This window comes from Pseudonaja textilis, chromosome Z (assembly GCF_049901715.1).
Source record: "Pseudonaja textilis isolate UNSWEBS1 chromosome Z, rPseTex1.2, whole genome shotgun sequence".
Taxonomy (NCBI): Eukaryota; Metazoa; Chordata; class Lepidosauria; order Squamata; family Elapidae; genus Pseudonaja; species Pseudonaja textilis.
Genome location: NC_142008.1, coordinates 49,999,620 through 50,026,255, shown reverse-complemented (window position 1 = coordinate 50,026,255; position 26,636 = coordinate 49,999,620). Strand labels below are relative to the sequence as shown.

Genomic DNA, 26,636 nt, shown 5'->3' with positions numbered 1-26,636 from the left:
TTGCTTTTCACACTTAATGAATGTTGCAGGATCTCCATGGTCAGGAGATCCAAATTTGGATGCTTGGCAACTGACTTAGGATGGTCTCAGTGTCCCAGAATCATGTAATCCCCTTTTGCGACCTGACCAACAAAGTCCACAGGGAAGTTAGATTCACTTAATGTGAATTACTTAAGAGCTGCAACTATTCACTTAACAACAGCGGCAAGAAAGGTCATAAAGTAGGTGAAAGCTCACTGAATAGCTGTCTCACTGAGCAACGGAGATTCAAGCTCAATGGTGGACATACAGTAAGTCGAGAGATACTCTTATGAGTGTGTCAATCACCAGTAATCTGGCAGGCCTCTGCTCTCAAAATCTCAATGTGGTCCACAGTGATTGACATCCACTGTTAGAGGATGGATTGAGTAAGATGCATCGAAACTCACTTTAACAACGCTCTTGCTTAGCAACCAAAATTTTGGGCTCAATTGTTGTCATAAGTCGAGGACTCTCTGCCTTCCTCTGCATGGCAGCCTTATAATTACTTTAAGAAGTCAAACATAAAATTTGTCATCAAGAAATAATAAATGTTATTTAAAAGTAAGTCTAATTTATAAATTTGGAATTTCCATTCCAAGATCAGAATCATTATTCAGAAATATTCAAGCCGTCAATTATTTGATTGTTCAGTTGGATAGGTTGACAGAATAAGCACGTTTCTAAAAATACTGCAATCAACCTAGTATATGGGACACTAGCCTGTGAAAACTGAATAGATATGCATTTCATTATTTTCAATATAGGACAAAAGAGTACATTACAATCTTATGCCTGGTATTGGTCTATTTTTAACACAGCTGAAAGAGTTTATTTTTTTATTTTTTTTAAAACAAAGTTTTTATTTTTTACAACAAACATACGAACAAAACATAAAAACATAAAACCATCTTTCAATTATATACATACAGTATGTCAGTTGGTTACAATCTTTTGTGCTATCCTTTTTTTACCATTACTCACAAGTTATATAAATTCTCACCTTATTGATCTAGCTTGTGCTTATATAATATCAATTATTAAACATTCGTTTGACTATTTCTACATCATTTTATATGAGATATTCTAATTTTCATTATGATTTAATCTTATACATTCATGCAATGGTTATATATTTTATATTGTATTCTATATCAATCTATTAACTTTTATTGTAAGGCTTACTAGTCTATTTCTTTACCATGTCTTTTTATCTAACCATTGTTAAAACCATATAACCATTGTTAAACCATATCATATAAAATTGTTTATCCTCTTGTTCTCTAATTTCAAATGTCAATTTACTCATTTTAACACAACCCATGATTTTCTTAATAATTTCCTCCTGCATAGGTATTTTTTTCATTTTTCCAGTTCTTAGCAAATACAATTCTAGCCGCTGTTAAAACATTTACAATCAAATATTTCAATTCTTTACAATATATTTCTGGTATAATTCCCAATAAAAATATCTCAGGTTTAAAGTCTATGTGTTGTTTTGTCATTTTTTCCAACCATGTGTGGATTATAGTCCAATATCTTTTTGCATCTGAGCATGTCCACCACATGTGGTAATATGAACCAGGTATCTGATGACATTTCCAACATTTATCCAATTTATCCTTGAACATCCTGGCAATTCTCATCTGGGATAAATGCCACCTGTAAAACATTTTATACAAATTTTCTGTATACGCAGTTGACATTGTCATTTTATAATTTTGAGACCAATTTCTGCCATTTATCTAAGTAAATCCCATATCCGAAATTTTTTCCCCTCGCAATCATTGTTTCTTTTACTTGTTCTTCCTCTAATTTAAACTCTAGCAAATGTCCATAAAGTTTTTTGATTACTTTTTCATCAGTACCTGTCAAAATTTTATCTAAATCAGTCAACTTGTCAAAGATACCTTCTGTTTTAACATCTTTATCAAATCTAGATTGTATTTGCAAATATGAAAACCAATTCATTTTTACACCTTGTTCTTCCAATGCTTGCATAGATTTAAGTTCACCCTTTTCATTCAATATCTCACCATATCTAACTGTTTGTTCCTTTTTATATATTATTGGATAGGAAAAAGCTTCAATAGTAGATAACCATAGTGGAATTTTTAAATAATATTGCTTTTTTATCTTCTCCCAGTTTAGAAACAATGCTTCTCGAATATAATGTCTTCTGAAATACTCCTGTGTTTTAGTTCCCTTATACCAGAGGAAGGCACGCCATCCTAACAGCAAGTCATGTTCTTCTAAATTCAAAAGTCTAGTATTCTTTAATGTTATCCACTCCTTTACCCACATCAGACTTGTCACTTGGTAGTATAATTCCAAATTGGGCAAAGCAAATCCTCCTCTTATTCTTGCATCTTGTAACAATTTAAGTTTTATTCTCGCTTTCTTCCCCTGCCAAATGTATTTTAGCACTATTTTGTTTAAATCTTCAAAAAATTCTTTCCCTGTCTGGAATAAGTATAAGATTCTGGGCAATACATTCATCTTAATTGTAGATATTCTCCCAATCAGTGATAATTGTAAATTTTCCCATTTTATCAAATCTGTCGCAATCTGTTTAAGTTTGAGATAATTGTCCTCCTTAAGTGTGCTACATCTTGGTGTTATATGTATCCCTAAATACTTAACCTTGTTTGTGACCTGGATCCCCCAAACTTCCTCCAATTCTTTCTTTCATCTTACTAACATGTTCTTTGCTAAAATATTTGTTTTATCTTTATTTATTTTCAAACCTGCTACTTTCCCATACTCTTCTATCTTTTTTATCAGTTTAGGTGCAGACTCCAATGGATCCTCTAATATAAATACCAGGTCATCTGCAAAAGCTTGACATTTATACTCTTCTTTTTTAATTTTCATTCCTTTTATTTCTTTTTCTTCTCCGATGTTCCTATTCAGCACTTTCAGTGTTAACACAAACAACAGAGGTGACAGCCTTGTCTGGTCCCTTTTCTTATATCTATAAAGTCTGTTAACTCTCCATTTATCATAACCTTTGCAGTTTGTTTATGATATATCGTTTCGATGGCTTGAGTAAATTTTTTACCAAAGCCCATTTGGTCCAATTGTAACAGCATAAAATGCCAATTCACATTATCAAAGGTTTTTTGTGCATCTATAAACATCAGAGCCATTTGTTTTTCAGGATGTGCCTCATAGTATCCCAGTGTATCTAAAATTATTCTCATATTATCTTTAATCTGTCTCTTCAGCAGAAATCCATTTTGATCAGGATGAATAAAATTGTTTAAATATCTTTTCAGTCTTTCTGCCAGAATTGAAGCAAAAATTTTATAATCTGAATTTAATAGTGATATAGGTCTGTAATTTTTAACTTGCTGTGGGTCTGTGTCCTCCTTCGGTACAAGTGTTATATATGCTTCTGACCATGTTTTGGGTATTCTCTTCTTTATCATAACTTCATTCATAATTTCTAATAAGTGAAGATTCAATGTTTCCTGGAATGTCTTAGAAAATTCCACTGGCAAACTGTCCGGACCTGGTGCTTTCCCGATGTTTTACTTTTTTAAAGATTCTGTTAATTCCATCATTGTTATATTACTTTCTAACATTGTTTCAATATCTTTGGGTATCTGGGGCAAATTTGCTTCCTGTAAGTATTGTTGAATTCTTTCTTCCTGAACATTCTCTTGATGGTACAGTTTTCCATAGTAATCTTGAATATTTTTCTTCTTCTCCGCATTTCCATAGCATACATGTCCTTGTTTATTTATCACTTGATTTATTCTTCTCAAGTCTCTTTCCTTTTTCAATTTATATGCTAGCCACCTGCCTGGTTTATTTGCATCTTCAAAATAGTTCTGCTTAGCATTTCTATTTTTTTTTGCTATTTCTTCTTTTTTCATTAGCTCCATTTTATGCTTAGTTATGTCCATTTTAATTTTAATGTCTTTTTTTGTGGAAATTTCTGTAGTTCTTTTTCCAACTTCTTGTAGTCATCTTCCAATATTTTAAATATTTTTTTTCTGTTTTATATTTCTTTTCCTTGTATAGTCCATTATCAAACCTCTTGTATAAGCCTTCATCGTGTCCCAGAGGTTCTGTAATGATGTATCCTCTTTTGTATTTTCTTTAAAGAAAAAAGTAAATTCTCTCTCAATTTTCTGTTTAAAGTCTTTTTCCTTTAATATCGTATTATTTAAAGTCCATCTAGATCTCCTTTTTTGTCCTTTCCATACAAGCATTATTGGATTGTGATCTGCCCAAGTACTTGTTTCTATTTCAATGTCTTGTATGTTAGAAAGCAATTCTGTTGACATCCGTATCATATCTATTCTAGACCATGATGCATGTCTATTTGAATAAAAGATATATTGTTTATTTTCTGCATTTCTCTCTCTCCATGCATCTTTTAAGTTTATCTCATCTACATTCAAAAGAAGGATTTTGGCAATGTCTTTCTAGTTTTCTTTGCTGTTTTTTGTGTTTTATAATCCAATTTGTTAATTATTATTCCATTACAATCTCCCATCAGACAGATATTAGCATAGTCCAGTTCAATTATTTTCTTTCTTTTTTTAAAAATAGATTTTATTGGATTTACAATTTAAAAACACATTGACAATACATTTACAAAATAGAAAGAAAACGGCTAGGGGGAAAGAAGGAAAACACCTGGCCTAACACACCGGATAAAGGGCGGTTGGGGGAAAGAGAAAAGATATAGAGGGAGAGAAGGGAAGGGAAGGGGAGGGAGAATAGGGTAGAAAATACAATTAAAAACGAATGATATCTTTTTGTGACAGTCTGTAAGGATCATTTCTCTTCGTCATATCCAATCTACTCCTCTTTTCCATTATGTTTAAGTTACTTTTTATCATTTACATAATTGGTCTCTGTGTAAGTCAATTATACCATGAGTCCCAGTTGTCGTAAAATGTTGAGGACTCTTTGTTTTTTAACGCTATCGTTAGTTTATCCATTTCAGCACACTCACAAATTTTCTGAATAACCATTTGCTCTGAAGGTGTATGAGGTGATTTCCAACATTGAGCAAACGCTAATCTAGCCGCAGTTAGAATATGGATTATTACATATTTTGTCTTTTTGGATAAATATCTATCAGAGATCCCTAACAGGAAGAACTCTGGTTTATAGTCTATTTGTTCTTTAGTTATCTCCTGCAACCATTTTCTGATTTTTTTGCCAAAATTTTTGGGTAGTTTTACAAGACCACCATGTGTGGAAAAATGTTCCTTCAGTGCTTTTGCATTTCCAACACCTTGAGCTCATGTTAGGGTTCATCTTCACCAACCTCGAAGGGGGTAAGTGCCATCTATATAACATTTTATACATATTTTCTTTGTACACCGCGGATTTCGTAATCTTGATGTTTCTATTCCAGATCTTTTCCCATTCTGTTAATGTAATGCTTCTTCCAATATTCCTACTCCACGTTATCATGTTCCCTTTCACTATCTCTTGCTCTAATTCTACCTCCAATAAATATTTATAAAATTTAGAGATATTCTTTTTATTTGATCCTAATAAGATTTTATTTAAATATTGTAATTTTCTATAGATTCCAAACTCTTTGATATCTTGTTTGTATCTGCTATGGATTTGTATATATAACCACTGGTCGATTTTAAATCCCTGTTCCTGTAAATCCTGTCGAGTTCTTAATTTTCCTAGAGGGTCTAATAAATCTTTATATTTAGTCATTTTTGTTATATCCAAATTGTTGGGATGAACCATTGCCTCCATTGTTGAAAGCCAAATCGGAATTTTTAAATAATGTTTTTTGCATATTTTTTTCCAATTAGTTAATAATGAATCTCTAATAAGGTATCTATGAAAATACGACTGTTTAGTTTTCCCCACTTCCCATAGAAATGCGTGCCACCCTCTCTGAAGATCGTGCCCTTCTAAGGCTAAAGTTCTTTTGTTGAGTAAATTAACCCAGTCTTTTAACCATAATAAGTTGGCTGCCCAATAATATAATTCCCAATTTGGAAGCGCTAGCCCCCCTCTACTTTTTGCATCTTGTAAAGCCTTAATATTGATTCTAGCTTTTTTCCCTTGCCAAATAAATTTAAGTGTTACCTTATCTTCAAAAAAATTTTTTGGTAATTTAATTGGGATTGTCTGGAATAAGTAAAGGAATTTTGGTAAGATGTTCATTTTGATCGTGGCAATCCTGCCCAGTAGAGAAAGCTGCAGCTTATTCCAGGATTCTAGGTCTTTCTTAATTTGCTGTAATAGTTTATCATAATTATTCTCTTTGAGCGATTTACTATGTGGTGTTAACCATATGCCTAAATATTTGACCTTTTTTGTTGCCTGTATCCCTATGGTTTTTTCTAATTCTTTCCTCTGATTCTCTGTTAGATTTTTAGTCATTAATTTTGTCTTATTTCTATTGATCTTTAATCCTGCTACTGAACCAAATTGTTCTAGTTCTTTTATTAGGTTATGTCCTTTTTCCATGGGTTCCTCTAGGAAGAAAACCATATCGTCTGCAAACGCCTGTAGTTTATATTCCTCTGCTTTGACTTCTTGGATTTCAGAGTTTTGTCTTATCCGCGTTAACAATGATTCTAAAGCAAGCATAAATAGGAGGGGTGAGAGGAGGCAACCCTGTCTAACACCCTTTTCAATGTTTAATGAGCCTGTTTGTTCACCATTAATTAGTATGTTGGCCTGTTGGGTGTTGTAAATTGTTGTGATAATGTTCTCAAATTTAGTGCCCAGATTCATGTTATAGATTCTTTGTATTAAAAAGTGCCAATGTAGAGTATCAAATGCTTTCTCCGCATCTAAAAACATGAGTGCAAATTGTTTCTCTGGATGAACTTCATAATATTCTAAGACATCAATAATGGTTCTTAGATTATTTTTGATTTGGCAGGACGGAAGGAAACCATTTTGATCTTCATGAATGTATAAATTTAAAACTTGTTTTACTCTATTCGCTATAATTGAGGTAAATAATTTATAATCAGCGTTTAAAAGTGAAATTGGTCTATAATTGTTGATATATCTGGCATCTACATCCTCCTTCGGAATTAACGAAATCAACGCCCCCCCCTCCATGAGTCTGGCATTTTGGCTGCCAAAAGTACTTCGTTAAACACTTCCAGCATCAGTGGCCCTACTAAATCTATTGTGGCTTTGTACAATTCTACTGGAATCCCATCTGGACCAGGGGATTTATTATTACTTTGGTTCTCCATTGCAGATTTTAACTCAGACCATATAATATCCTTATTTAATAATTCTTTCTCTCCTTCCCCTATTGTTTTATCATTCGTATTCTCCAGATAAGTTCTTATTTTGTCTTCATTGATTTCTTCTTTTTTATATAATCTTTGAAAATAGTTTAATATAATATTTTTTTCTTCTCAATCTCATGTTGTGGTATGCCTTTCTCGTCTATTAGTTGGTGTATCAGTCTCTTTTCTTTTTCTTTTTAAGTTTATAAGATAGCCATCTTCCTGGTTTATTAGCGTGTTCAAAATAATTTTGTTTGGACCTTCTCAAACTAACTTCTATTTTATCTTGTTCAATTAAATTCAGCTTATGTTTGGCTAATATTAACTGGTTTTGTATTCCTTGGATCTTAGGGGTTTTTTGTAATTGTATTTCTAAGTCTTTGATTTGTTGTTGTAATACGTTTTGTTGGGCATAAGTTCTCTTGTTTCTCATAGCATTATAGGAAATTGTTGTACCTCTTATAATTGCTTTCATAGTATCCCAAATATTCTGTTTTGAAGTTGTTTCATTATTATTATCTTTTAGGAAATAGTTTAGCTCCTCTTTCAGCTTATTAATATACTCTTCTTCATTTACTATTTGGGTATTTAGTGTCCATCTTTTTTTTATTCCTCTCCTGTCTCTCCAAATTAGCTGTATTGGGTTGTGGTCAGCCCATTCATTTGGTAGGATTTTAATTTCTTTTATTTCATTAGCCAAATCCAAATCCATCCAGGCCTTATCTATTCTAGTCCAAGTCTTATGTGGATTGGAATAGTATGTAAATTGTTTCTCTTCAAGGTTCCGTTCCCTCCATAAATCTTTTAAATTTAACTCTTTCATCATTTCCTTACATGCCGCAGAAAGTTCCCTTTTCCCCTTCTTGTTTTTTCCCATATTACTATGGTCTTTTTGGTAGTCTGCAATGGAGTTAAAATCGCCAATCAAGCAAATGTTCCTTTTTTCAAAGCCTACTATTTTTTGGTGGAGGTGTTTAAAAAATTTCCCTTGGTCTTCATTTGGGGCATAGATTGCTACAAGTAAAAATGTGATGTGGTTTATCCAAACTTGTATAACCAGAGTTCTTCCTTCGGGATCCGACCAGGTTAATTCTGCCTTTACATCTTGTTTTACGTAAATTGCAATTCCTTTTTTCTTGTGTTTATCGGCCGGTGCCGTAAAAAGTTTCCCTAATTTTGGACAAATTAGATTTCTTTCATCATTTTTCGAAATATGTGTTTCTTGAAGACATATTATGTCTGCGTTGTGTCAAATAAGTTTTGAAAATATCCTTTTTCTTTTTGATATTGAATTTAATCCATTTATATTGATGGAGAGCAACTTCTTCCCCTCCACCATTTATCTACGTCTGCTTAGATTTTTGCCTAGTAATAATTCGATTCTCTTGTTGTTGTTGTTGTGGGATTTGCTCTTCTCTCCCAGGTTGTGGTTTATCACTTCCTGAAATTGGAGAAAGTCGTTCCTTTTGGGTTCTGTGATGATATCGGTCCTCCTGTGGTCTCCTTTTAAGTTCTTCTTTAGTGGATTGACCATTCATATCCGTGAGCTGTTGATAAAAGTCTTGGGCCTGTTCTATTGATTCTATTTTGATTTTCCTCTCTTTCCACGTAATTAACATCCCTTCCGGGATTAACCATTTAAATTGGATTCCTTTTTTATTTAAATCATTAGCTAGAAATTTATAATCTTGTCTTATCATCCTCACTTTCTTTGGAATTTGTTTTAAAATCATAATCGTTTCCTCCCTAGACATTTTCAAAATTAAATCTCTCAGACATCTCCTAGAGAAGCGGATATGGATTTCTCTTGGGCAGTCTGGCGTAGCTTGTGCTAACCCTATATACCTCAGCAAACTCTTTAATTAGGTCATCTTTTTCTTTTCCTAACCATTCAGCCAATATTTCTGCCATCAAATGTTCCAATTCTTCATTTTTTGCTTCAGCCACATTCTGGAACCTTAAATACGCCATTGCTTTGTCCATCTCGAGGTGGACCATGAGTCTTCTGTTTCTCTAAGTACATTTTTAAATTCCTCATCCATCCTTTCAAAGTTAGTCTCCATGCATGTTGTTCTACTCTCTATATCTTTTATTTTCACTTCATTTTTCTCCATGTCCTGCTGTAGAGACCCTATCTTACCCTCCACCTTCGATATATCCGCTTTCATTTCAGCCTTCAGTTTCCCCATCTCATCTTTCAATTCGCTTATATCTGCTCTAATTTCATTGTGATTTTTAATCATCATTTCTTGCATTTTAGATATAGCTTCCTGCAAGGATAATAAGGAAGTTTGTATATTAATGTTGGGGACATTAGGCTGCTTTTCCCCTGTTAAGGACTCCTCAATAGTTTTTTGAGTTGTTGGTGGGGTGGGTGTCAGCGTAGCTGATAGGGTCAGGGTAGCCTTCCTTCCTGTTTTTAAGGCCATAGTTGTCGTGGATGTCATCTCTCTAAGTATTTGTTTTTGTTGATGCACAATTTTAGATATATTATCCCAAATCACCATTCAGTGTTTGGGTCTTGTATTTGAAAGTCTATTCACGTATTTCAATTTAATATCTCACTCCACAGTCTTTTCCCCTATATCATAAATAGATATCTACTACAGTATTCTAGTCTATGTAATAAGAAAATTGGTCAGCAATAGTACATCAATTAACATTTTAAGGAATTAATCTGAAATGTCTTAAATAGTCTAAATAATTTATAAATAGTTTATATCAACAGAGTTTATCCTCTTTACTATTAATACTTACAACAGTAATCTCTTAACTCTATAAAAATAGTATACCCCACTCTTCCCCCCCAAATAAGTAGAATTATGTAAGCTATTTAGGAGATACTATAGGGAGGCAGGGGGCAAAACAATAAGAGAAAGGGTAGGAGAGAGATTACCATAGCTTCAGAGAATCAACAAACAAAAATCAAGGAAGTCATCTTAAGGAGAAAGTAGTGCCAAACTAGAAATATTAAGTAGTACCACGTAATAAAGAAAGCAATTTGGGTGAGCTAAAAGTCCATCTTCCAGCTAGAGGATTCTTTTCAGCCTTCCAATCAGCAAATGGTGTAATGTGCTGACTAATCTGCAGTCCCAAAACCGTCTTTCCCAGCCTTCTGTTTGACTCTGCCTTCTTCCTCTTGCTTCTTCTTCTTTCTTTGTTTTCCAACTTTTAAATCAACATACAAATCTTCCAAAGTCCAATATAATGCTCAGTTTGTCTTCTCCACAATATTAAATAGGTGTGATAGTCGTGTTGTGCTCAGATCTGAGGATTCATCAGACTCGATCAATGCCAGTATTCTTTCACCTCCATCGCCTCCCTTTTCTCAAGTAAAGTCAAAAAGAAAGGTCTAAAAATCAGATGAAGCCCCTCACCAATTCCGGACCTCCGATCTCCTGGTTTTAGCAATCTCCCTCTTTCTCCAGAGCTTCCCTTTCACAGGGTAAAATCTGCACTTTCACTTTTGTGCTTAGGCTTTTCTGCTCTCCATTATAGTCCTTTCATTTTCCCAACTGCTTTTCTGGCCGCTTTCCGCCCGACTTCTGAAAGGTGCTAATCACAACCAGGAGAGAAGAATTTACGCTGTCATTCTTCTGTCATTCTGCTATCTTCAGTCTTCAAAGGTTCCAAGTTATAAACCGTTTCTCTGTTCCTGTTACTCTCGACCTCACAGGCTGTCACTGCTTTGCTTATTCACTCAAGTGGCAGACTGGACTTGAAGCCGCCATAGAATGACAGCTTACTCTTTTGCGCCGGGCTCGGGAGCTTCCCTCTTTGCTGTCGGGGGGTTGCCTTCCCCACTCTGCCGCTCGAGGTTCTCCACGTTGACACGAACCTCTCCAGGGTTCGTGTATCTCTGGGGGATCGCTCCTGGCGCCAGAAAAGGTGTTCAAAGACTGCAACAGTCTTCTTCACCTCCGTTCGCCCTGTCCTGCCACCGGAAGCTCTCCAACCCAATTATTTTCTTGTTATGTCTCACCTGTGCCCACGAGGTGAGAGTCCAAGTTTTCAAAGGAATATAGACACGCAGACAAGACCAGTAACAACAGGGTTAAATTCCTTTGACTGGAGAAGTCCTTGGCAGTCTCCCACAAGCTGCCTGCCAAGTCCGATAATAAAGCAAGAACATAAATCACAGGCAAACGCCACACACAGAATTTGTCGAAGCTTCTATCCCAAATTAACAAATTGTCCCAAACGAGAATCCAGAGCTAACACGCCCACTTTTATTCCCTGAGGGGCATGTCAGTCTCTCATCTCAGTCCCTGATTTGTCCTTCTGCATTGCATCTCACGCCTATGCCTGTGTCTTTGCCTCACATCAAACCAACATTCCTCAGTTTGATCTTCAGCCAGAGGCTCCGCTACGCTCTCCTGATTATCTGCCGACACCTGAGGCACAACCAGGGAGGAAGGTCCTGGGGAGGAAGGCAATTCCAAATCCTCCAGCAAAGCCGGCTCAAACCTCAGAGCCAAATCCTCCTCTTCTTCATGGCTCAAGTCTGTGTCTTCTAACAGAGCAGGCTTAAACCTCCGAGTCACAATATTTTCTTATGTAATTTCCTGTAAAAATCTTCTTGATTATCATTTGGAGCATAAATTGCTATTAAAAATGTCTTTAGATTATTGTCCGTTATCTCCACCATCAAAAATCTTTCTATCATCATCTGTATAGATTTGTTCCACAGGGATTGTATCTCTAATGTATAACACCACTCCTCTCTTTTTACAATGTGTTAACGCTGTAAATAATTTCCTTAATTTTTGTTGTTTCAATATACAATCATGTTTTTTAATATATACTTCTTGTAGGCAGATTATATCAAATTTTAATTTCTCTAATTTATGAAATACTTTTCTTTTTTTAATAGCTGAATTAAGCCCATTTATATTAATTGTAATCAATTTTTTCTCATCCATTTTAGACTTTGTAAGAAGGATTTGTTGCTCTAGTAGATCTTGGTTCTTGTTGTTCTCTGGGTACACCACCTACGGCTCCTTTCTCTTTTTCAGTTACTGCCATACATTCCTCTTGGAATTTAATTAACAACTCTTCTTTTCTTGTATCTTCCTCCCTTCCCTCTAAAATATTCTAGATAGAATAATTCCGCTTTGTCAACTGTATCAATTCTGTGTCTTTGTTCCTGCCAGCTAAACATGAGACCTTCGGGTATCAGCCATCTGTAATTTATTCCTCTCTTAAGTAACTCTTTGGTCAAAAATAAATATTCTCTTCTTATCTCTCTCACTCTTCTCAGTACCTGTTTCAGTACCACTATTTCTTTATCTTTGTACTTTAGTGTTTATTCTCTTACCACCTGCAGTATTTGTGATTTTATTATTTTCTTAGTAAATCCGATATGAACTTCCCTTGGCAGTTTATTTCTCATTGCATATCTTGTATAAACACGAAAAACCTCGTCCATTCCATCCATCATTTTCTCTTTAGTTACCTCTAATGTTTCTGCCAGGATTTCTGTCATCATTTCAGTAAGGTTTTCACCCTTTTCTTCTTCTATATTTTGAAATCTAAGATAGAATTCTGATCTATCAATTTCCCATCCCAATGATTGCAGAGATCTGCCCTTATCTCTTTCCACTTCACTCAGTGAGGTATCCATATCTCCAATCTTCTTATATCTTTGTACATCTTGTTCTTCAATTTTCTTAATTCTGTCCTCGTATTGCATCATCTGTTGATTATTTTCTATTTTTTCATCCATCTTTTCCATTCTTTGCTCAATATTCTCTGTTCTCTTTTCAATATTATTTGTTTTTACTGGTATCTTTTGAATTCCTTGCATAATCATCTGCAGTGTCACTTCTTTCTGCTTCTCTTGTTATAATATCCCCTGTATTGATCGTTGTCCTCCAGATGGTGGGGAAGAAGAAGTCGGGATTGAAAAAGCTGAGGCTGGTATTTTTCAGTTCATCTTAAAGTACAATAGAAAAATTGAAAAGAAAAAGCAAGAGCAGCCAATTGCCACTCCAGTAAAATAATAATAATAATAATAATAATAATAATAATAATAATAATAATAATAAAAAAAGAGGGAAGGGAAAAATCTTCAGGCACTTGAATACCTTAATCCAATGTAGGAAAAAAGGGAAAAAAATATAAAATGAAAAAGGATGAAAAATAAAAAAATTAAGAAAAGATTTAAAAAGACAGAGATCTGTATATTCCCTTGCAGAAGAGGTAAAACAAAGGGAGGAGGGGGGAAAGTAGTCTTAAAAATCCAACGGGGGGGGGGGGAAATAGAAAAAAAAGGGAAGAGAAAATGCAATTTTGTCAACAAGCAAAGCACTGCCACTATATGTTCGAGGCTCTTTACTAAATCAAAAAACAAAATTTCCAGTTCTCTTTTCAAGGTCACTTCAATCTTCTTTCTTCAATTTCAAATCCAGACTCCAGCTATCAGTAGTTCCACAGAAGAGCACCTGCAAACAATCTACATGCTCTTCCCACTATCTTTTCAATGAAAGGCACAGAGTCCTTGAATGTAACAGCAAATGTATCAACAAGAAAGAAAGAAAAGAAAACAATGTATCCAAGCCCCCAGGTGGCAGCACTACTTATTTCCCTTTCCCTTCCCTTCCCCTCTAATATTAAAATCAGGAATAATTAAAAATATAAAGAATATAAAATTATTAAAAAGAAAAAGCAATATAATAAAAACTTTTCCAAAGAGTTGTTTTGAAGGGAAAAAATAAAAATTAAAAAGGAAAGACCAGTCCAGTTAAAAAGTTAAAAAGTTTTAACAAAATCCAAAATTCCAATAAAAAGAAAAAAAAACCTTCAGGTTTAATTTGTGCTTAATCTTGCCGCTTGAGCACTTTTATCTTCACTTTTAAATTTAATTTTTAGTCTTTTAGGGTGTTCTCTCCAGAAAAAAATAAGTAGAAAATTATCTCACCAAACTGACACACTTTCTTTCCAGCTTTCTTCCGTTCTGGAGCTGTCCCAGCTTCAGCAGCTTTAATGGCTGCCTCTCCACTGTGGGAAAAAAGGGCTTCTCCTGGATCTATCAGGGACTTTGCGATGTCCCTGGGATCGACAGGATGTGCCCTCCTCTATCACCGTCTCTACGGGACGGTTTAGGTCCATTGGGACCATCCTGCAGTGAAGATATCAGCAGCGATCTTAGAGCTTAAAGATTGCATGTTGTACCGCTGCGACGCAAGCTCTGCCCTCTCTGAGTTTATTTTTTAAAGGAAATATAACAAATTCATTTTTTCTATTATTTTAGGTATTTGGTTCTTTATACAGTATATTAATTTCATCTCAGATAGTTTTGAAGGAAACTCGATTTCATTGAGGACCACATCCGGGTTGTGTTTGACTTTGGGGAGCCAGTGTGGGTGTGGCCAGCTCAATGTTAATCATGTCAGGTGCACTTTGGTGGTCCAGGTAGGGCTGGGGGGATCCACTGTCTTCCAGTGGAGGAAGGCAAGACCAGGGAGAGTGCCAAATGCTTGTCCTCTAGACTCTTACCGTCCCTCTCAGGCCACGTGGAGGACCCCTGGATGGCAGCACAAAAATGTCCAGAGCCCTAGACAATGGAGGACCAATGCCCAGCCTGGCCCATGAACTTCCAGGGCACCGGGATCCCACAGCCCAGCTGATCCCAGCCCCACTTCCCCAAAGGGATGCCTGGCTACGTTTACCCCCTTCTCCACGCAGGCAGCCCTCCGAGCTCTGTTTTGCACTGTGACAGCCTCCTGCAGTACTCTGCCAGCAAAAACAGAGCTTGGAAAGGGCACAGGCAGCCCACCCGAGCTCCATTTTTGGCTGTGACGACCTGCTCCAGCATGCTGCCACCAAAAATGGAGCTCAGGAGGGCCAGGCCGAGTCACCGTGGGCTGGTCTGATGTTTCCAGGGCAGCCTCATGGGCCAGATCTAAGCACCCCACAGGCCAGATCCGGCGTCCGGGCCTTGAGTATGACACCCCTGCCCTATAGCATAGAAAGTATTAATATTCTTGGGAATTTTTAATTAACCTTTCCTGAAGTTATAATATTTCCTTAAAATGTGTTGGAATCACACTTTCTAAGATTTTTGGCCAACATATTGTAGTCCCATTCCATATATATAGAAAGCATCAGCTCTGTTTTGCATGACTATTTAGAAAGGATCTTAGTGTTTTTAAAGAATGCCACAATAAGCTTATTTGAATATATGCCATGCTGTTCTATTTATGTCCAGAATACTAACTATATTCTATTTGTTAGCATACAACTCGTGAAGTGATTCTGGTTGAAGATGAGGTGACAGACACTGAAGATAATGAAGAGGATGATTTAGCAGACTTGGATGATCAGCGTAGTATAATCCTTCATATTATCTCACAATTGAAACTTGGGATGGATCTAACTAGGGTATGTAGCTTGGACCATTTTAGTAATTAAATGACTTTATTTTTTTGACTTTATTCTGTATCTGTGATACTTGCTATCATGATATTTACTGCTTTCCCAATTTTTGCTTCAGTTGTATATTTACAAAACCTTAACTTTTTAAACAGGTAATGTATTTTTCAGGGATAGAAAGCTTTTACATTTAGTCTCATTATAATGTGAAAGTAATCATTCTTCTTCATAATTAACAGTCCGAGAATCAAAACTGGCTTTTAAAATATTTTAATAATTCTGGTATACTGTATCTGTTTCCAGTTGCTGTTGGGAAGTAGCTGGATCCCTGCTATTGAGATATACCTACTTCTACGGAAAAAAAAATCACAGAAAATGGTAAACTAGCTTGTTGGACTCCTGCTTAAAAAAAAAGAAGTAATGAAACACATTGTCAGGTGGAGCTCCATTCCAAATTCAAGAAAGAAATACTTAGACTCTTTAGATTAGAGAAAAGATATCTTTTACTGAAATTGAAGTGGTAGCAACCATAAAATTCTGAATCTGGGAAATTAGGCGCGCAGATCACATATACAAAGTGATGGAAATGTTCCCACCCCCAATAGTTCAAATGATTCTTCCAATTAAAAGTTGTGAATATGATCATGTGGACATCTTCAGGTGATGATGAGGCCTCTGTCCGTTGACCTTGACATATTTTGATAAAAGTTTGCAGTTGCACAGAGAAAAGAAAGCTAAGCGAGAAATAGAAACCTAAGCAAGAATTTATACTCCCCCCTCCTCATTTTACACAACACTAGAATGTAACACCTCCAGCTCGCTTCCCAGACTTTACTCCCCAGCCAAAAGATGCAAAGCAATAGTAGAAGATCTTGAAGGCTGACATTTGGCCCTCCTAGAAAAAAGACGTTAGTCCTAACAAGAGAAAAAGGAAGATAAAAGATACTAATTAATAATCAGTTAAAAAAATGGATACATTTCTAGGGTTTATCAGGATACTTTGTACGAAAGGCTTTGATCAGTTTAGGGGCTCTAACATCTTTTTCATTGACCCACTCAGCTTGGGAAGAAGTGTTTCCAAGCTATGAGATATTGGAGCTGACCCCTCCATTTGCGAGAGTCCAGAATTTCTTTAACTTCAAAATGTTGTTCACCTTCAATTAGCAATGGTATAGGAGGATCAGTCTGGGTTGGTCTTAAACCAGAAGTATGTTCAGGTTTTAACAAACTAACATGGAAGACCGGATGATTCGTCGAAGAGTTTTCTGTAACTTCAGTTGGACTGTCACAGGATTTACGATCTGTTCAATCGTGAAAGGACCCACATATTTAGGACCAAGTTTCTTCGACTTTTGAGTGGTTTGTAGATATCTGGTGGACAAGAAAACGTTGTCGCCCACTTGATACGGTTTCTGTGGAGTTCTCTTTTTGTCTGCAAACTTCTTATGAGATTGATGTGCATCATCTTTACGAGTGACTGGCCAGTTAAGTTGGAGTTGAGATATCCATTCTTCTAATGACTGGATGTTAGGCCTTTCATGAGGAAGTTCAGGTATGGGTACAAAATCTTGCCCTGACGCCACTTTAAATGGGGTAAACCCAGTACTACTATGTACAGAATTATTATATGCCACTTCGGCAAATTGGCAATATGTCGGCCCAATTATCCTGCTGATAATTTATGTAACATCTAAGGTATTGTTCTAACACTGGTTAGTTCTCTCACAGGCTCCATTGGTTTGGGGGTGGTGGGTGGAGCTTAAGCCTTGGGTGGAGCCTATTAACTTCAGGAACTCCCTCCAAAAGTTCGAGGTAAATTGAACCCCTCTGTCAGAAATTATATGTTCAGGAACACCATGTAATCTATAGATATGTAGTATAAACAGTTTAGCCAACGTTTTTGCAGATGGAATCTTGGAACAAGGTATGAAGTGTACTTGTTTGGAAAACAAATTGGTTACCACCCAAATAACCATGTTTCTGGCGCTTTCGGGTAATTCCACTATGAAGTCCATAGAGATTTCCTTCCATGGAGCCGTTGGTCTAGCCACATTTTGTAACAGCTCTGCTGGCTTACCAGGAGGTCTCTTTGCTGATACGCAAATTGAGCAGCTAGCCACATAAGTCTCAATGTCCTTCTTCAATGTGGGCCACCAGAATTGCTGCTTAACTAGGAGTAAGGTTTTCATGAATCCAAAATGGCCAGCCACTTTAGAATCATGAGCTTGTTGTAATATTTGGCTTCTCAGTGTTTCTGGTACATACAACTTCGTTCCCATCCAGGCCAAACCATCTCTAACTGTACAGTTATTCGAATGAGCCAGGAAACAATAATCAAGTTTTAGGGCTTCTTTTAATTGTGCAGTGAAATCATTCGATAAATCCACTTCTTGTTTCTTCTTTTGAGCTCTAGTGACAACTGGGGCGGCTAGCTGTTTGGTTGAGACAATCGGCCGTATCACTTCCTGGCGAACACTATTATATTGAGGCAGTCTAGATAAAGCATCCTCCATGAAATTCCTCCCCCCTGGAATGTACTTCAATGAGAAGTTAAATCACTTAAAGTACTGGGCCCAGCGAACTTGTTTAGGGGACAGCTTCCGAGGCGTTTTTAAGGCCTCCAAATTCTTATGATCAGTCCATACCTCAAACGGGTGTTTCGCTCCTTCCAAGAAATGTCTCCAAGTCAATAGAGCCCAGCGAACTGCAAAAGCTTCCTTTTCCCATATGGCCCACCTTCTTTTGGTTTCAGATAGTTTATGGGAGGTATAGGCACAGAGTTGTAAAGTTCCTTTCTCATTGATTTGAAGTAATACCGCTCCCACGGCCACATTGCTTGAATCGGCCTGAATCACGAAAGGGGCATCCATGTCCAGGTGCTTTAGCACTGGTTCTGCAGCAAACAGTCGTTTCAGCTTTTCAAAGGCTGCTTGGCACTTCATAGACCACTCCAGTGGTTTGCTAGGCCTTGGCTTTGCCTCCCCTTTAGTTTTTAGGAGATTCATGATAGGCATTGCTATCTTAGCAAAAGCCGGGATAAATTGCCAGTAAAAATTGGCGAATCCCAGGAAACTTTGAAGTTGTTTTCTGGTGCGTGGTGGTGGGGGCATTCCAACACAGCACGCACCTTCCCTGGATCCATTTCTATGCCCTCATGTGAGATGCAATACCCCAAATAGTCAATTTTCTCTTGATGGAACTCACATTTGGACAGTTGAGCGTACAATTTGGCGGCTCGCAGTTTCTGTAGGACTGACCGCACTAGTTTCACATGTTCATCCCAAGTTTCCGTATAGATAAGGATGTCATCAAGGTAAACCAAAACCCCCTTGTTCATGTAACACCTGATTGATCATCTGCATGAATATGGCTGAGGCCCCCTGTAGGCCAAATGGGAGAACGTTGAATTGGAAACAACCCATCAGGCAATTAAAAGCTGTTTTCCAGTCATCTCCTTCCTTAATTCGAACTTGGTAGTACGCTTTTCTCAAGTCCAACTTTGTGAAAATCTTTCCCTTGACCAGGTGGGCCAGCATGTCCTTCATCAGGGGAAGGGGGTACACGTTTTCCACGGAAATGGCGTTCAAATTTCTATAGTCCACTACCAAGCGCTTGGAGCCATCTTTCTTCTCACGGAACAGCACTGGGGCCACTACCTGGGGTCTAGCGGGTTGGATGAAACCACGTTTCAAATTTTTATCAATAAACAATCTCAGCTCCTCTAATTCCCTTGGTGTCATCGAATATAACTTCGGTTTCGGGAGCTTCACCCCAGGTAAAATTTCAATGCTACAATCTGTTGATCAATGAGGGGGGGACTCATCTGAGGCCTTTTCACTGAACACTTCCTTTAAATCCCAATATTCCTTCAGAATTTTCTCCTTCCCCTCCAAGTCCTCGGTGCCTGTGGAGGCTAACTCAACCGGATTTTGAGACTTCAACTGAGATTGCTGCTCCCTTTCCGGTCGCTGGTTGGTACGTATGCGTAACGACCCCTTCCTCCAGTTAATGTGGGGGTTCCATTTCCCGAGCCATGGTAATCCCAGTATTAGCGGTTGCTCCATCCCAGGGGCCACAATAAAACACAGGGTTTCTTTATGCTCTCCCATGGTCATTTCTATGGGTTCCATTATGAAGCGTGCAGGGCAGCCCCCCACCACTGATCCATCCAATTGGCAAAAGGCTATGGGCATTTCCTCTACTACTCTTGTGTTGATTACACACCTCATGCACCCAGAGTCTAGCAAGGCTAGCATCTCCCCTTCGGCCCCTGATGTGGGTACCTTCAATTTCACTGGAATGGTCATAGGCCCCTTGTTTGGATTTACCAGGAACTCGTCTTCTGAGTCAGATTCACTCTCTTCAGAGGAGGTTGGAGGTCCCAGCTCCTCTCCTCCCGGAGGGGTGACCTCTACAACCTCCCTCGTCTTTAGCGCAGTTTCACAAGGCTTCGCTGGGGTTTTTTCAGGCTTCCTCTCTCCTTTTGGCGCCCCCTTTGGATCCAACTTGGCCCTGCAGTCCGCAGCCTGGTGACCTTCCTTCCTACATCGGAAGCAGGCAGTGGGTTTGGGTCTTGCCGCCATCCTCCCTTCTGGGGCTTGGGGGCCTCTTGGAGATGTGGGGAGGAAGGCTTGCTCCACCCAGAGCCCCCACGGCATCTGCTTCAGGTTAGATCAATTTCTACCTCTTCTGCCAGCAAGTACCACATCTGAAAGTCATTGGGGTCCCTTCTGGCAATGCATCTCTGGTATATGTCTTCATTTAATCCATCTTTAAATGCTTCTATCAGGGCTCCCTGAGACCAGCCTCGGATATGACATGCCACTGATCTCCGCCCCGTGGGGGCTCTGGGTGGAGCAAGCCTTCCTCCCCACATCTCCAAGAGGCCCCCAAGCCCCAGAAGGGAGGATGGCGGCAAGACCCAAACCCACTGCCTGCTTCCGATGTAGGAAGGAAGGTCACCAGGCTGCGGTCTTCATCCTGATCCTGGCCTTTCGCTCCGCCAGTGGGTCCTCAAATCTTGCCCGCAGCACAGTCATAAAAAGATTATAATTCAGCAGCTGGGGGGCGTTATCATTATGCAAAGTCACCATCCACTCTGCAGCTATCCCCTCCAGAGCCCTGGTAACACATCTCACTTTGGCTGCTTCTGAGGAGAATTCCTCCCTGTATTCTTCCGTATAACTCCAAACTTGTGCTAGGAAAAACCTCAAGTCTTTGGGATTTCCCCCAAATTTTACTTCTAGCGGAGGCAGCTTGGGAACTCTACGTCTTCTAGGGATTACACCTCCTGCTGGGGGCCCCGGGGCTGTTGCTGGCTGTTGCTCTGGTTCAGGTTGATTTATGGGGGTGGGGGCTGCTCGGCTTCTCCTGGCTGGGGCTGCTCCCCCTTCCCCTTCATATCTTTGTGCAGCGTGAGGTTGCCCAAACGCCTCATTGAGGAGTTGCCTGGCTTGGTCCAGTAAAAGCTTTCTCTTTTCCCTCTCTTGCCATGGCTCCTTTCTTCCACGCTGTCGGGTGATGGTGATTCCGGGCGGGGGGGGGGAGACACTCCTCTGGATCCTTCCAGCCAACACCCAACGACCATCTGGGCTTCACAGCTGGGATCTCTCCCAGATTGAACTCCGCTAGCAATTCAGCTTCCCGTACCTCCGGTATCAGTAAGGAATCTTGCCCTCCAATGGCTCCCAGATCTTCCTGGTCACTAGCTGGAGATGACATGATGTTCAGACCTCCCGGAAGAAACTGGATATTTTCTCCGGGTGGGCTGGTAGAGCTGATTCAGAATAATGTCAGGTGGAGCTCCATTCCAAATTCAAGAAAGAAATAGACTCTTTAGATTCAAGAAAAGATATCTTTTACTGAAATTGAAGTGGTAGCAACCATAGAATTTTGAATCTGGGAAATTAGGCATGCAGATCACATATACAAAGTGATGGAAATGTTCCCACTCCCAATAGTTCAAATGATTCTTCCAATTAAAAGTTGTGAATATGATCATGTGGACATCTTCAGGTGATGATGAGGCCTCTGTCCATTGACCTTGGCATATTTTGATAAAAGTTTGCAGTTGCGCAGAGAAAAGAAAGCTAAGCGAGAAATAGAAACCTAAGCAAGAATTTATACTCCCCCCCTCCTCATTTTACACAACACTAGAATGTAACACCTCCAGCTCGCTTCCCAGACTTTACCCCCTCCTCCCCCGTTACTTATGGCAGCCAAAACATGCAAAGCAATAGTAGAAGATCTTGAAGGCTGACACACATTATTTGTGGGAAATGAAGAAAACTGTTTTTCTATAGAATACACTTCTAATTTTGTAGCTTTTGATAATTCCCTCATTGTTAATCTATACACTTATATAGTGTAAATGTTCCATATGTACTTTATATCTTTTCAGCTTGCTAGACATGTGAAAATTAAAATTTTATTTTAACCCTTTGAATTACCAATAATATGTAACTGAACATTTAAATTCATAGTCAAAGAAGAATGTTCAAAGCCATGAGATGGTTAATTAAACTAATAACAGTTTGTTTTATTAAAAAGGTCAGATCATTCAAATTCACAATTTTTACTGATTTAGAAAGTTGTTTTTAAACTTCTATGATTTTTCAATGAGAGGGTTGAAGACATCCAAGATACATAGAATAAAAATTTATCCAGAGACACAGTGAACTTGAACCTTTGAAAACAATCTAAATTTAGATTGAAATCAATACACAAACAAACAAAACATAGAATATAAGAACATAAGAGATCTCTTCTGGAAAAACAAATAAGGCATCTTATTTAAAAACAAAATAATTCCAAATTATCATATTTCCATGCACACACAATTTAATATGTATATTTATCTTATCTGTTCAACTTCATATCTTTTCCCAACTTCTCTTTATTCCTCCCTTTCCTTCTATTCAATTATATTTCTTTTACCTTGAATTATATATATTCATTGTATCCATCTGCCTTATTTACAATTTCATTATTCTCTTCCAACGTTCTTTTAGGGTTTTAATTCAAACATAGACAGACATAACACAAAACATAAATAAAATAACATAAATACTTCTTTTTGGAAAGCGGCTTACCCCTGGTTACATCTTTTTGTACAGACATAAATCAAATTCATGCTCACAAATATACCATTTCATATCTTATTTAACATTCTATATTTTCTATATATTTTCTCTCTTCTATTCACTCTCTTAATTCAATTTTATTTATTTCACCTCAGTTTAAATAATTTTACTTGCATCTTTTGTCCATTCACTTTCAATTATCTATTTATCTTTTCTTTCTAATACAATATTTCTCCTGTGATCACTGGTTGAAGTATGACAACTTTTTATCTTTCCCCTAAATTAAACTCTTAAAATAATACATACTTTCCATGATGATTCTGCTTAGTACATTCTAAATACTACATTTTGAAATAATCAAACAAGAAAAAGAGTATTGAAGTTTATAATATAGTAAAAACAATATTTCTTAGGAAGTTCAACTCTATTGTTAAGTCTTAAACATTTTTATAAATTCCCTTTATTGCATTATTAACTCATGTAATATTTCAATTTTCTAACTCAGTTTCAAATACTAATATCTACAATACAGTCTTAAGTACTTTCGCAGAATCATTTTTTAAGTTATATTTTACCCTTTATCTCTGAAAAAAACTTTTTTAACATCTTGTTTCAAACTTTTATGACTTCTCTTTCCTTTTTCCCTTCCTTTCTTATCATTTCTAGCCTTTTTGCCCCCCCCATCTCTCAAACTCCACTCTCTTAATTTCCCTCTTTGTTGTATTTCTCTTTTCTGTTGCTTTCTGACATTATCTCGATTTTTCTTATTTTTCCCTTTCTTGGTTGCTTTTTTAAGTTCTGAATTCTCCATTCTCTTTTCCCCCCTTCTGTTTTCTTCTTCCATGAAGATTATTTGTCCATTAAAGATGGCTTCTTCCCAACCTTCTTCTTCATCCTGTTGTTGTATTTCTTGATAGGTAGAAATCGCCATTTCTAAAAAGTGGAAAATAGATCCAGAAGAGCCCTTGCCTTCTTGTTCTTCTTCTTTCAGCTTTTGAAATTCCATTTGTAGTTCTTCAAATGATAATGCCATTTTTTAAAAAAGAAAAAACAACCCAGATGTTTTTGATCTTTCAAGAAGTAGTTCCCAAGATTCATACAGCAAAGCAAATCCAAATCAGAACAGATTGTTTCGTTTAGCACTTTCTTCTTTTTATATTTTATCTTCCTGGGATAGAATTCAATTACACAGATCCAAAATAATTTTCTAGAAGTTTTATCATCATTTATTTCTAGTCTTATAAAGTCCAAGCAGTCTCCTTCAATACGATCTTAAAGTAAGTTCTTTACCTCTTCCCTCCCACTTATAGCAAAAAAAAAAGATTAAGAAATTTTTAAGTTTTTAATTCCAATATTCAAGAATCTTTTACCTCCTTGGCTTTAAGTTTCAGGTTTGCTGTGCCCAAGCAGGTTTTCCAGATTCCCTCTGCTATTTCCATGGGGAGGGAGAGTGAGAGAAAAAAACTTTCCCTTTAACTTTTCTTCTGCCACTTTTACAGTCTTCTTTGGGAAACAATGTATCCTTCAAGCGATTTAATTTCCAGGGTATTTAAGCGTTCCTTGTTGTTCCGGTTCAGCAAAAAAAAAACCCTTTCCCTTTCTCCAGCTTCCTCCTGCACAAATCTTACCTGGCTGCAGGCTTCTTTGTGGCGGCCATTGCTGACCGCCACTCCACCGCCTTGGAAAAAAGGAGTTTTGCCAGCTGGGGAAGGGGTTTGCGATACCCCCAAACCCCTGTCTGGATCTCCTCCCTCTTCGGTTGCCTCTACGGGGCAACCATATCCCCCAGAACCAACTGGATCGGAGGAACTTCGGCAGCGAGCGCAGCAGGAACTGCGCACGATCGCAGATTCCTGCCGCCGCTGAAGCCTTGCAAAACTGGAAGCCTACATGTGGTCATCCTTCACACATGATCAAAATCATTACTTTGCATCAAAATTTACACACATCCTAATTCTTTGAGCCAGAAAGCCTGTAAAAATGTAGTTTGGGGTGAATTCTTTGAATACTAATCTTCTCTCTTTGTGCCAAAAACAGAAACAATGAGATAAATGTACATTCATTAGAACTTGAATACATTAAAAAAATATTGCTTTTCCTCAACAATTACCAAAGGACTCAGGACTGGGAAAACTTTATGTTTGTGCTATGATCTCATATGTATCTTTCCAATCAATAAGAGTTGCTACAGTGGCAACCAAATGCAATTCTTAGCTGTGATTAACTAGTCTGCCTATTGACTACTCATATAATTTTTCTACATTAGCTATTTATATAAAATATAAAAATAATAACGTCTATTTTGTCTAGTTTTCATATATTTTAAAATGTTTTAATTTTGAGATTCTATTGGAAAAATGTCTTATATATTAGAAAGTAAGAGATAAAGAATCAGAAGCCTAGCATTTAATCTGTGCATTATTAATAGAGTACTGAAGAGACTTCCGGTTTGAGCTTCTTCGGCGATGGACCAAAATCCACAATCATGTGCCATTTTGATCCATGTTCGCTGCTGGAGTGCCCCAAGCCAGCTGGTTTCAGGGCTAAGTCACCCCGTAGAGGTGGTGAAGAGGGGGGAGACTGCCAGCAGGGTTGAGGAGAGCCTCTCCTCCCCAGCTGGCCATTACTCCCTTTCCCGAAGGCGGTTGCAGCAGTGGTTAGAAATGGCCACCTCAAAGAAGAACTCGACCAGAAAAGAATGTGCAGGAGGAAGATAAGAAGAGAAAGTTTTGACTGACTGGGTCGAACTGAAAAACAACAACATAAGGTACCCTGGAATTTGAACTATAAAGAATAACATTGCTCCCAAAGAAGATTTTGAAGCAGTGAATGAGAGAAGGAAGGGGAAAGGATTTGTTTTCTTTTTTCTTTCCTTCCCCATATTGACAACTAAGAGATTTAAGTAAGAAACTGACAAAAATCCACTTTGACATTAACAGGAATTTAAGCTGAAAATAAAATGTCAAAGGGATAATAAAGACTTCTGGATTTTCAAAAACTTTTAAAAGAAGGAAAGGAGAGAAAAGGAAAAAACAAAAGGGTGGGATCTGGAAAAATGGAGGAGACCACCTGGAAGTAAGAGGAATTATCAGTGAAACTTTATCAAGATTCCTAAAAGATACATTCTAACTGAAACTTTGTAACAAGATAATAGAAGCCCAGGAAGAGAATGTGGAAAAAAGAAGCATGAAGAAACAGCTTTGGATTATTTGAATTACTTGGTGATTTTTGAATTTTTGGTTATTGGATCTAAAAGACTAAAATCAAAGGAGTGGTTGTTTAAAAGTTTTTAAAATGGTATCACTCTTGGAAGAACTGAAAATGGAACTTAAAAAACAGAAAGAAGATGCACAAGAAGGAGGAGGGTTTTTTTTGGCTTCGTATTTCAATTTTTAGAAATAGAGATCCTGAACTATGAGAAATAACAAGAAATGCCTGTAGAACAAAAAGGGCAGGACAAAGAAGCCATCTTCAATGACTAATCCTATGTGGAGAAAAGAAAGGAAAGGTGGGAAAGAGTGGAAAATTTAAGATCTGAAAAAACAACCAAAAAAAAGAATAGTTTGAAAAGTAATTACAATATTAGGAAGAAACAGAAGAGAGATTACAGAAGAGAGAATTAGAATTAGAGAGACAAGAGGTCAAAAAGGGGAGGGAGAAGAAGAGGGGGAAGAGGGAAAGGAAAAGAAGTTATAAAGGACAGAAACAGGATATAGAGAAACAGGGAAAACATACAAGGATTAAAGGTATAAGCCTATTTAGAAGACCTAGAGATAATGGGTGAAAATTTAATTGAAAGAGGGATTCTACAAGGGTACATAAGATAGTATTGTTATGTTAGAATTAGAAATGAACTTAGAAAATATGAAACAAATGTGATTAAAATGATAGATAAAATACTCATTGTAATGTA

At 37.3% G+C, this 26,636-nt stretch overlaps 1 protein-coding gene across 3 annotated transcripts in view; it reads left to right on the top strand.

Annotated features, from left to right (window-relative positions):
* The window catches only part of OSBPL10 (oxysterol binding protein like 10), a 222,849-nt gene that overhangs the window by 163,880 nt on the left and 32,333 nt on the right, over positions 1-26,636 (top strand). For all 3 annotated transcript variants that reach the window (XM_087915370.1, XM_087915371.1, XM_026717766.2), the window contains one exon: positions 15,504-15,650. In XM_087915370.1, the coding sequence (XP_087771496.1) occupies positions 15,504-15,650 (147 nt within the window). The remainder of the gene's footprint in view (positions 1-15,503; positions 15,651-26,636) is intronic.